The sequence below is a fragment of the Neoarius graeffei genome, chromosome 24 (assembly GCF_027579695.1).
Source record: "Neoarius graeffei isolate fNeoGra1 chromosome 24, fNeoGra1.pri, whole genome shotgun sequence".
Lineage (NCBI taxonomy): Eukaryota > Metazoa > Chordata > Actinopteri > Siluriformes > Ariidae > Neoarius > Neoarius graeffei.
The window spans coordinates 15,257,177-15,270,154 of NC_083592.1; the positions used below are offsets into that span (position 1 = coordinate 15,257,177).

At 42.2% G+C, this 12,978-nt stretch overlaps 1 protein-coding gene across 1 annotated transcript in view; it reads right to left on the minus strand.

Moving 5' to 3' along the window:
* The window catches only part of sart3 (spliceosome associated factor 3, U4/U6 recycling protein), a 78,424-nt gene that overhangs the window by 31,709 nt on the left and 33,737 nt on the right, over window positions 1–12,978 (minus strand). The window contains exons 8-13 of the mRNA XM_060906775.1: window positions 7,592–7,730; window positions 6,974–7,081; window positions 3,017–3,094; window positions 2,715–2,773; window positions 2,297–2,406; window positions 1,971–2,083 (exon numbers count right to left, since the gene is read on the minus strand). Of these exons, the coding sequence (XP_060762758.1) occupies window positions 1,971–2,083; window positions 2,297–2,406; window positions 2,715–2,773; window positions 3,017–3,094; window positions 6,974–7,081; window positions 7,592–7,730 (607 nt within the window). The remainder of the gene's footprint in view (window positions 1–1,970; window positions 2,084–2,296; window positions 2,407–2,714; window positions 2,774–3,016; window positions 3,095–6,973; window positions 7,082–7,591; window positions 7,731–12,978) is intronic.

Here is a 12,978-nt window from a genome sequence, read left to right on the forward strand (position 1 = left end):
TTGGTGATTAATCACAATTGAATTGAAATAAGACTATTTTTATTCAACAAAGATGTGGCACAAACTGCAAAAACAATCTTAAAAATTGCAACAAAGGGGCAACACAATACAGAGCTGCTCAGAGCTCAAACCAATAAAGTGCAAGCTCAACACTGAGAGACATTTAGCCTAAATAAGAAAAGTGCTCTTTCATTAAATTATTTAAAAAAAAAAAATAGATCTCCAAGCTATTAACCTGACTACTGAGAACCACTGGAACATTCACAATAGAGAGATTGATTGAGGGAGATCTGCAAAACATAATTTTTCTCTTTGCACACTTTTGAACTGAATGTTTTCTGGCTCTGCCTCTCAGATGTGTATAATTCCGGCTGCTGCCTTTCGTGATGACAGGGGTTTTTTGCACACTTTACAAACTGCCATTTGCTGTTCCACGTCCTCCTCGCGATATCCAAAAAAATGCCAGATGACTGACCCCTTACTAGGTCTTTTAGGAACCAATTCGTCCACTTCCATTTTTAATTTGTCGCTGAAATTGCCAGAGCTTACACGGTAGCCTATGCAACATCAGCGATTGCACGAACTGAGTCAGCGCTGTAAACCGGAACCAGGAAATCTTCCCGCCGGCAGTGGTGCCAGATACTGCTGACGTTTTCCAGCCCAAAATATGTTCAAAACCCGCCAAAACGCACTTAAAACCGCCCAATCTGGCAACACAACCGAAACTAGAAAATCTTCTCGGAAGTTCCTTTCAGCACCGAGATGTCGCCCGGGATTGGTTGGCGAGTGCGTGACATTGTTTTCTTTACCCTTAGGCAGCCTCTCACGTTACTGCCTGAGGGACAGGGAGAAAACCACCGGGAAATGTTTTAAACAAACACGAAACGAACGCAAGTCGGAAGATGACCATAAAATACTCGATAGTTACGATATAATAATTTTATGTATCGCACACAGAATTTTCGGCGATATATCGAGTATATTCGATATATCGCACAGCCGATCACTGGAGTGAGAGTTGCTGGAAATGGGCCTCTATACACCTATGGAGATATTGCACCAAAAACCAGACATTTGCAGCTAGCAGGCTTTCGTCTAAACGGGGGAAAAGGGGCGCTGCGCCCTCTTACTCTCGGCGCGCGCCCCCTTACCGACTCCGTGAAAACATCCCAGCAACACTACGTGACAATGTGTCTGATCATCAAATACGTTATAATTGCTCCAAAAATATTCCAATCATAGTAGATACACCGCCAGACGGTGCAAAAACAATCCGAATTGGCGTTTTCCAGACTGAGGCGCCATGTTGTTTAGTTGTTTACTTGTCGCGGCTGCTCTCGCGAGATTTGACATGGGTTACATACAAGGTCGGCTGACTTGTAGAGCGAGATTTCTCGAGACTGAATGACCTTTCACCGACCGGCGCGGGAGCTTTTGACAGAAGTAGTTCGCGAGTTGTTTTTGTTGACACTTGGGCATTTAAAGATGTCGTCCCGCGGCACGAAGCAGAAGAAAGCCAAAGACTGTCCGGGGCAGAAGATGATTACTTCTTTCTTTTTCAATGTTGACAGACAATTTGTTACAATTTCCCTCTCAGATAGCCTCAGAATGTCCCACTGGAGCATTTTTCAAAGGCTTTGCACGGCAGGGGGAGACAACCGGCACCATCTCCCCCCCCCCCCCCCGCTTCGCTCCCTCGCCATGGTGAGCGCCCTCAGACTAAATTTTTCTAGAAAAAACCCTGGCTAGAATAGTCATTTACCACATTAGCAATGTATAGTGTATTTCTGATTAGTTTAAAGTGATCTTCACTGAAAAGAACAGTGCTTTTCTTTCGAAAATAAGGACATTTCAAAGTGACCCCAAACTTCTGAACGGTAGTGTATGTTTCTTCCAGTATAATAAAATCCCAGTCGAGGCTTTTAATCCGTGTCTGGTCAAAATAGCTTTGAAAAAGCTGCAGCACTTACCCTCAACCCTCTCAAAGGTGAGAAGAACTTCACACACATGCTCTGGATAATCCGATGTGCACTGCACCGCTCGGTGAAGAGCTTTCCTACAATGTGCAGCATCTCCATACGACCTGAGAACAGATACGACTTTAATATTATCGTCACTTGGATCACCAGAGACATCAATCCACAAACGAAACACTTCAATTACAAAACTTCATCGAAAGTAATAACAGGGCAAAATGAAAGCTTATGGCAGAGCTGTGTACTTCTGCTTTTATTGTCTGCGGCTCACATGATGAGTAATGGTGCGTGTAGAACTAATGCATCATTCTGATACTGACCTCTCCAGATTGTAGTACTCGAGCCACATGTTGGCGTACTTAGCGTTCCCTTTTGTCATGATGTTATCCCACAGTTCTCGTGCTTTCTGCATATTCTTACAGTGCAAAGCCTGTTGATGAGAACAAACAGTAAATTAGAAAAAACGGCTGGCGGTCAAATTACAGACTGGTTCAACCAAAGTTGTCTCAGATGTGCTCGAGCCGTAAGACTTACAGGAACATGTGTGTATCGATGATAAAATATAAACAAGAATATTCCCAGTGAAAAACATTTTAGCTGCATCATTATGTGCGTAAAACTACTCTTCCAGTGTACTACTGGTTTTTATTCTAGGGCTATTCGACCAAAAGTTCAAAAACACATGTCAATACAGTTTTAAGAGGATGTTAGAATGGTAGGTGTGTGATTTGCGCTCACCTCTATCCTGGCCCAGATTTGCATTATTGTACAGGACAGATCACCACTCTCGGTAAACCCTGTAACCAGATGCCCACAGTTGTGGCAAAAACATATGATGAGCAGCACTGATACCAAGCAGGAGTCGATTTATGTGATTAAGAGATGATATGGTAACCTTTCAATAAATACAAACTCATTTGGTTTGTCATAACGATATCCATTTTATCCATTAAAACTTTGCGGATTATACGAAAGATTTTGAATTTGCTCTAAATCAGAAAGACAATTACTTCTGGATTAGCACGGAGTACACCACTTACGTTCCTCCACGTCTTGCTTCAGGTAGTCGAGAGCGCGTGTGAAAGCTGCCCGCAGCTCCTCTAGCTCTCTGCTCCCCTCTGTAATCAATTACCAATCGATAAATTACTGACGTGTACAGTACACTCTAGGCATGGAATGATATATCGAGCAATGATAAATCCTGATACAAATTTGTGACTATTCGAACGGATGAAATAAAAAACGAATCATAAACATCAGGCTGTGTAATCTTAGTTTTTCCTAGAGGTAACTGCCTTGTTTAGGTAACGTACAATAGCGGGAATGCACATGACTTCACCCTAAGTGGAAGTAACACAGCAAATGGAGATAGTACAACTGTTCATAAAAGTTTATTAAAGGTAGATCGCCTTTCAGATTTTAACTGTAGGCCATAAAAAGAATTTCCCGACACGCAATTATTTTTGTTTAGTGGACTGAAAGCTACTGAATTCAAATCTTCCAATTTTATTAGATTTTTTTTTTTAAATAGAACACAATTAATGAATTTATCTCCATGTGACCCTAAATTTTCCGCTATTTTTTCCTGCTTCACCGTGACCCAATTCAAGATCCTACGTCATGCATCACGTGTTGGGCTTTCCCCATTCGCGCAAGGCACTGTGGGATACAAATATGAAACAGGAGAGAAAAATGGAGGACGCGAGTGTGCGAATGAAACATGAAAGACCGACTACAGTAACGGAAAGTGAGAAGAAAAGACGTTATGTTATATACAAAGGAAAGGAAACGCAGGACCAAACTAATAAATCTCGGCGGTCAGCGAGCACCTCGGTGTGATCAGCTGTTCATTTAGCGACAGAATGATGGAACTGTCAGTGCACGCTCAAAGGGAAACCTGTAGATGGCAGTAATGCAACACTGTGGATGCCAGCTGCCGTAAAACCCAAAAGAAGGTAAACCTGCGCATACGGACTTCCTCTGTCTGCTTGACTGCACAAAGCGAGCGATTTCATGCACATTATTTGCTTTAATCCCCTCAAATTAAATAACTTCCCAGCCACAGAATGGCCTGATATTTTGTGAGATATTACAGAAATAAACATACATCACAATGACGAAATTTCAGAGGGAACTAAATTTCACAGGTTTTGTGAAATCGAAAGGCCATCGAGCCTATTTGTTATTAACTTTTCTTTTTTTTTAATAAAAAACTTTTTTGTTAATTGGCTATTATATTTTAGTCCAACCTTTATAAATGTGGGTAAGCACTTATTGTTGGTTATTAAGAAAATGAAACAAAAGCAGTCCTTTTATTTAATAAAAGGAATAGAATTGACAAAAAGACAGGAAAATAAAATGTTGCATTTCTTTAGTAATAAGTTGTTTTTAAATATCACGGGAAAATCAAATTGTGAACCCATTATCATGAATTGGGTAAACTTTTATATTCCTAGTACAATCTTCAAAAAAAATAAAAAATAAAGAATGTCTTAAATATCAAGGTTCATTTGCCCTAATTGTAGTCAACGAACCAAGACAGGCTTGGTGTCTGAGGTTTGCTTCTCTAGTGCCGCTTTTCCACTACCAACGTGGCTGAGTTGGGCTGAGCCGTGCCGTGCTGAGTTGGGCTGAGTCGAGCTGAGCAGGGCTGTTGGAGTTGCATTTCGACTACAACTGCGCTGAACCGTGCTGGCTGGAAGTGGGTGGACACATTGGGTGGAGTTAGCGAAAGTGGGTGGACGTCACGTGATGTCGTTAAGCGGCGCAAACAGTGACATCAGTGAGCTTTTAAGCGGTAGTCTCACAACCCGGATAGTAAACAATAAACATGGAGGACATGGAGTCGTTAGTGTTGCTGGTCTTGGTGCTGTGGCTTGTTGTCACCGACAACGCCAACAGATACTGGCAAGAGCGTATAGATGAGGCGAGGCGCATAAGGCTTCAGAAATTCTCGTAATTCGTAATTATTCTTCTTCCGGGTTTGCGGTGTTTACAGATCCCAGCGTGCTCGCATGCGTGTGGGGGCATGTGAGGACACTCCTCCTCACCAATCAGTGCACAGGGGAGTGTCTGCTCACGCCCCTAGCCTCACTCGGCTCGCTTTGGCTTGCTTCAGCCCCACTCCAAAACCGTGCGAGTTTTGGGTGCTAAGCAGGGCTGAAGCGAGCTGAGTCGTGCTGTTCTGAGGTAGTCAAAACGCGAGCCGTGTCGGGCTGAAGTGAGCTGAGAAAGGGTAGTGGAAAAGGGCCATATTTCTACCCTTGAGCTATGAGATTATAAAATCTAACTAATGGAAGTCTAGCTCACCCTAATGTTTATCCGTAAACACTTATTTGCCTAAATTTCATATACTTCATCTGGCACTGTAAAACAGCAGAGATGATGCATATCTATAAAATTACATTCAAAGTGGAAATATGAGTAAATCTGCATATAATCTAGCTTTCTGCTACAACTCCACTTTTAGAGTAATTTCACTCCAAAAGTTTATTAATAAAGAAGAGGAGCCTTTATTTGTCACATTTGCTCAAGGGCACTTCAGCCTAAGGTTGCCTCATGTTAACCTAACCACATGTCCTCCCCCAGAACCGTGGGGAAGGAAACCCACGCAGACACGAGGAGAACATGCAAACTCCACACAGAAACGCCCCTGTCGGCCGCTGGGCTCGAACCCAGAACCTTCTTGCTGTGCTAACCACTACACCACTGTGCCGCCCAATAAATAACTTCAGGATATTACATTACATCTGTCCAAACTGTAAAATAATGGGGGGGAAAACTCATTTGTAGTTCTGCCTCTGGTTGCGCTCAGGATGATGTGTGTAATGGCACCAAGTACTACAACTCGTTACATTATGCAAATCAGCCAAGCACTGTTACTGCCCTCTGGTGACAGCCCCCTCCTCGAGCCATTTTTTTCCTCTTGGTCATTAAGAGTTCAGATTGCTGCTGCTGCTGCTTTAGTGAGGATAATGGATTATGAATTATTTACTACAATATATTTGCTATTTACGATTTTATGAAAACGCAGAAAGGAAGGTAACAGGATAGCAAAATGCTACAAAGGGGGGAAAAGAAATTATATTAGTCTACGTGACACCACTGAAGGACGAGCTGAAGAAGAGATTTACAGAAAAGGATTTTGTGCGAGACAGACTTCCATTACTCGTTTGCTACATTACCATTAGAGACCGAACGTGTCTTGAGGGGTGTTCGCACGGCACATATTTGCATCGATGCTGCACCGATGTATTTTGTTGCGATATATCTTACACCAGTGTAAATTTTGTGGAGCGTTCACACGTCACAAACCTGCTTACTAGAGAGAAGCGTGTTAGCACCGGTGCAGCCCCACTTGCGTTCACACGGCAGTTTTTGCGACCGTGCTATACGATAGTAATAATGCGGAAATGAAATATGCGCATGCGTGAAAATGTACTTCCTTTTCCCGGTTGTCATGGCATCACCAAGCAACGGGAAAACAACGTGGATGAGGACACCAGTGTTGCCAGATACTGCTGATGTTTTCCAGCCCAAAATATGTTCAAATCCGCCAAAATGCACTTAAAACCGCCCAATCTGGCAACACTGGAAAACACGCAGTTCTGTTGTTGTTGTTGATATTCGTCATTTTGGAAACGCAAAATACCAGGATGCAAATTATGCAATGCCCGTATGTAATCAACTCTCCTCACGTGTAGCGAGTCTACCCCTGTAGTGTTCAGACGGCCCATTTTATAATCGGTGCTGCCCCGCAAACTAGCATTTACTCCGGAGTAAATTTCTTAAACCACCTCCCGAGCAGGGTTAGATTTGCACCGGTTTAAGCAGCTTTCCGGGGCTACACCGGTATAACTTTGTACCGTGTGAACGCTCTACCGGGGCAGCCCCGGTGCTACACCGGAGTAAAAGTTGCCGTGTGAACACCCCTTTGGTCAGTCTACATTAGGGCTGAAGAAGAAATCATTAATACAGTGCAAAAAAGGTTCTTTCACCTTTGCTAAAATCGACACGTCTCCTCAGGTAATCCAGGTACGACTGCCAGATCTCCACGTAATCAGTGGCCTGGATGAAGCCAGCATTCAGAGCCTTTTCGAACACGTCTACAGAAAAACAGATTTTAAAAATTAGGACGTGGAAATCCAGGACAGTTCACATTAAACTGGCGTAGATGGAAACATCACTACCGCTTTAATATTTCATCAGATACAGACAGGTGACAGATTACAAGGGAAAAAAATTTTTTTTTTTTTTGGCTCCACTTGTCTTCTCAGTACAAAGTTCTTCTGACTGATCTTGAACATTTGAAATGTTTCTATGCTGATGGGAGTGGCCTCTTCCAGGATGACCCCGCCCACACCCACAGGCCATGAGCTCTACCTGAACGGTTTGATGAAAATGAAGTAAATCTTTTGCTCTGGTCTTCACGCTGACCAGCTCTAAACAAGAATGTAACATCTAGGGGTAGATTTTGGAGTGACGCTCTCCACCACCATCATCAAAATCAATCAAGTGCATCTTCTGGTGGCTCACGATGGCCCAGGTCCTTACTTTTCCCCTTTAATTTGTCACCTGTCTGTCTAGTATTGCTTTCTGCCTTTTGTATCCAATACCAGAGACTATATGATGCTCTGCACAGTGTCTCTCCAGAGCCAACAGGTAGCTTTTCCACAAGCCCATGGTCCAGGGGCAGTTCCGGACTGCCCGTTCATGGCAGGACAACACCAGCTCTTTGATCTTCAACTGGCGATCCTGAAGAAATGATATGAAATAAAATAATTGTTACTAATTATACTAATTAAGAGATCATTTTTACTGGCAGGAGGCACTGACTCAAGAAAAAAAAAATCAATTTACACAAGCTCTAGTGGACTTAAGTAAAATGTCATGGATAACTATTTATTCTATCCACGTTCACTGGATACAAGCAATCGCACGCTCTGATTGGCTACTCCACTACTAGGCTATCAGTTCATATAGAGGTTTTCGACCCACGTGACCGTTGCCATGTCGACAAGTAGATGGCGCCATTTTGGCGGTCACAACAATGGCGACTCCCGCTAGCCCAACATGTCAGAGATTTGTCAAAAAATATGTATTTTCCCTTTTCACAGCATGCATTGTTTGAATGGTTGCCATGACAACATATGCAAAGATTTCCAACAACATTTTGTGGCCAAAAAATTCCATAACAGTCTACTTCAACGTGATACCAAATAAAAGTAAATTCATTGCAGTTAGAAAAATAGTGTCCAGGTTGAGAGAGAGACAGAGTGTTACATTAACCATATAGAAAAACGCATAATAATTAATGTCTAGTATCGAATTCTAGTTTTGTCCATTGCATATTCACATCTAAAAAGTACAACCCACCCAACAACATGGCTCTGCCTCGCCTGAGGGCACCGTGTATGTTAAACCTAGACTACACGTAAGCCGCCCAAACACTAGTAAGAAGCCCGGTGCCAGGTAGCCCCATTGATGAGGCCCAGCGGTCCCCGTCTCACGTATATAAAACCATCGTAGCCTGATTAGTGGGGCTAGGTGCCAGGTAGCCTGAACACCGCCTAACAGGGCTTACGTGTAGGCTAGGTGCTAGGCTACATGTATAATTTGTCATTTATCTCGCATACGATATCTTTAAACTTTTGGAAAAGTTACCCGAGACAAAATGTTCGCCACACAAACGCGTGTTCGGTGGGCTGCCAATTCTCTCGCCTGATCGCCGCGATCCACTTTTCGCGACGCTATCGATCGGCCGGGAACCTATGGAACGTTAATCCAGGTTTATCCCCTCTTCTGTTGTGGCAGCTAACTGTACAACACGTATCAGGCATTCTACGATAAAAGTAAGCGATGAAGAAGATGGATATTACAAGCGTTGTTTGCTGATAAGCGTGGCTTTGTACCTCCAAAATGGCGGCGTAAACAGTATCGCGTGACCCTATGACGTCAAGTCGAAAACCTCTATACCAAGAGTCGAGAAAAACAATGGCGGAACGTGTTGCCGAACCAACCGAGGACGAAATAAAAACTACTTGAAAACAACCCCCCCCCCAAATATACAAAAAGCGACAAAATATGGAATGAAAGTATTTATGTATCTTTTTTATTTTTCAAGAATTATTATAGCATGAGAGGAGATGAGATTTTGTATAAAAGTTTTTATTCATCAAATTTGCAAAAAATAAAAATGCTCCGTTTCTCAAAATGCCCTGCGATGATCTGGCGACTTGTCCAGGGTGTACCCCGCCTCTTGCCCATAGTCAGCTGGGACGGGTTTCAGCTTGCCCATGACCCTGCACAGGATAAGCCGTTACAGATAATGGATGGATGTTTCTCAAAATCCAGTGAATGTGGATATAATCAAACAGTTATTTCACTCAATTTCATCATACATGGCTTATAGCCAACTCAGTGCTTCGTGCCTTGTTGGCTATCAGCTCATTTACGACTTGATTTCGTGGAATAACTTAAATATTTTATCAGTGTTCGATGCTGGGTTATCAATTTAATTTGGCTAGCAAGAGATGCAGAGGGTTTTTTTTTTTGATCTTGCACTGTCTTGGATGCCTTGTTCATCAGATCCGCCAATCTCCATGCCCATATACATCTCTTCAAAGCGTTCGTACATTTCATTACCTTCTAACCAATAGTCTGCTCTTCAAGTCACTTTACGGCGTTTCAAACTGCTATGACCAGCAAGCAGTCTCTCTGTATTCAAGCCAACGATTCAGTTTTTCTGCCAGCAGAGGGAGACGGCTTTCTGCTTAAAAAAAATAAATAAACGTTCTGGAACCCAGCCCTGATGTCTTGTGATGAAGTTGTTTGTCTCAAACTGAAATCCAATTCCCAAATTTCCAAAAATATCTTAAGAGTTTTGGAGAAAGTGATTGCAACATACAAGTTGTGTGCTGTTCTCCAAATACCACTGGGTTTGTTTGGGTTTTTTTTCTCTCATTCTTTTACAGCATCTTCCTCACATTACTGAACAAGTCTGACATACATCAGTATTTACTCATAGCCTCGTAAAATATGTAACACTGAAGAGGTATACAGAGGTCTGGACACTGCCACGTACATAATAATAATAATAATAATTTTACCTTCATTTTGCACACAAGCTAAATTTAGAAACCTTTTACACCGCTCAGCTGTACCAAGGCAGCTACTATTTCCTGAAATTAGTCCGACCTAGATGCTCTTTTGCTTTTAAAAGCAATAAATATATCAGATGAAACCATTAGGAAAAAAAAAGCAATAGTGTTTCTCAAGTTTAACACAGCGTATAATTCAGTTATGCACAGCTGGCATCATTTTAATCAGCTTAGAGTACAAGCATGTAACGGTGGATTTAATTACATATCAGCCACTAGAGAACCTTTCAGGATAAAACTAAAAGCCACTGTGTCAGACTTGGATTAACATCCTTAATGCAGCAGTCAATGTCACTCCCTGCCTGGAAAAAAAAAAAAAAAAAAGGAAATTGAAGCTCTGGCTGCTGAAGGTGTTTTCTCCTTCTTTTACCATGAAGGAAAGAGCTTTCCCTCCATTTATCTGGGGAAGCGTTTCCTTCTGCGCTGTTCCACCTGAAGCTCTCGCTTCGTCATCTCTCCTTTCTCCATCTGTGCTAAAGCCCCAGTGGGCCGTTGTGTATTTGCGGCTGGTGTATCTCATTAGCATGTCATTAAAACGCTCTTGAATAAACGGAGTGAGATGCAGCAGGCAGGATGTGCACAAATGATTTTAAAAAATAAATAAATAACGTTCGCCATAGCAACAAGATGTGTATGAGTGACAGTGTGTGTATCTAGGCACCTCAGCATTCAGTTCGACTGAGAATGCCGTGATGAGCTTATACAGCAATTCTTTATAGATCTTGCTGCGTTTTTATATTTTTCTCCATGTTAGTACTTAACATTTTTCAACGGGCTTTTTTATTGGAAGCATTCTTTTACTGTGGCTGCATTTCAAATGCTGTTTTATTGCGTTTTCAGATGTTCCGGTATTGACGGAAAGCCATTTGGGCCTCAAGTAATCCTCAAAATGACTTTCATGGATCTTCTAATAAATGCAAAAGCTAGCTACATACCAGTGGCCAAAAAAAAAAAAAAAAAAAAAAAAACCCATTACTGTGAACAAATAAATAAAATCTTAAGAATTCACTTTTAAAGGAACAGTCCACCGTACTTCCATAATGAAATATGCTCTTATCTGAATTGAGACGAGCTGCTCCGTACCTCTCCGAGCTTTGCGCGACCTCCCAGTCAGTCAGACGCGCTGTCACTCCTGTTAGCAATGTAGCTAGGCTCAGCATGGCCAATGGTATTTTTTGGGGCTGTAGTTAGATGCGACCAAACTCTTCCGCGTTTTTCCTGTTTACATAGGTTTATATGACCAGTGACATGAAACAAGTTCAGTTACACAAATTGAAACGTGGCGATTTTCTATGCTATGGAAAGTTCGCACTATAATGACAGGCGTACTAACACCTTCTGCATGCTTCGGCAGCGCATTGATACGGAGCACAGATATCAATGCGCTGCCGAAGCATGCAGAAGGTGTTAGTACGCCTGTCATTATAGTGCGGACTTTCCATAGCATAGAAAATCGCTACGTTTCAATTTGTGTAACTGAACTTGTTTCATGTCACTGGTCATATAAACCTATGTAAACAGGAAAAATGCGGAAGAGTTTGGTCGCATCTAACTACAGCCCCAAAAAATACCATTGGCCATGCTGAGCCAAGCTACATTGCTAACAGGAGTGACAGCGCATCTGACTGACTGGGAGGTCGCGCAAAGCTCGGATAGGTACGGAGCAGCTCGTCTCAATTCAGATAAGAGCATATTTCATTATGGAAGTACGGTGGACTGTTCCTTTAAGCTTAATATATAATAATAAAATAATAATAACAACAACTCACTTTGTGTAGTTTAAATGCAAATGAAAAGTAAAAATGGTATTGTTTGTTCCGTCTACATTAGTATATAATTACAGGATAATTACTATTCAAATTCAATACAAGTTCATCCTTAGCTGAACGTTGATAGGAATTAGTCAACCAAAAGGATAAAAGATTTTTAAGAAAGAAAACTTGTGTTAAACAATTCTGATTATGATATCATGACTCAATGCATCTCAAATAATTGTTTTTCCACCCCCCACCCCCGTGCTAAGGTGTGCACACAAGTCTGATTGACTGGACATGCGTTAGAGCCGATGCAATAAGCCGGCAAGTATGACGACACCACCAAGCATCATCTTCATGCGAATAAACACTAGGCCATTATTAAAAAATGTTCTGTTTCCGGTCCACCGGCCGGGTGAGTGCCGTTTGTGCGGTTGAAATTTTTTTTTTTTTTAACGCCGGTTTTTCGACATTTTTTTCGGGTTCGTAAATCTAAAATCGAACTTGACATTTCCGCATTCCCAGGGCTTTCCACTAAGGCTCATACTAGCCAGCCATGACAAATAAGTAGCCAGCTGGAGGGGGTAACACAAAATAAACTCCTGTGCACGCAGTTCCCAGGATTAAATGTATTTTCCACAGACCATTTATTTATTCACTTTACTCAAATACAAAGTAAAATGGCAGTAAATCTTCTTTCTTTTCTTGCGTATTGCATCATGAGGCGTTCCTGGCTTGTAAATCTCTTATTTTCGGTGCATGACACATTCACGCAGCTGAGCATGCTATGAATTAACAACGACGACGGTCTGCAGTGGGGCGACACAATTACACACTCAGCGAACATTTCTCCATTTGTGTATGAAAATACACTCCAACCACTCAGTTTGGTTTCATTTACAACCAACGGTGTCTTTTGATGCCAGCACATAATTGAACGAGAGAAGACTGGTTTACTGGAGACAAAATAAGCGTTATCTCTGCTTCTGTTCCCTCCGATGTCGCGTCCGACACACTACTGCCTACGCCGAGTGCGCGCACACACACCGCATGTCGGGGCCGCAGATGAGTTAAGGCCTCTGCATGCTC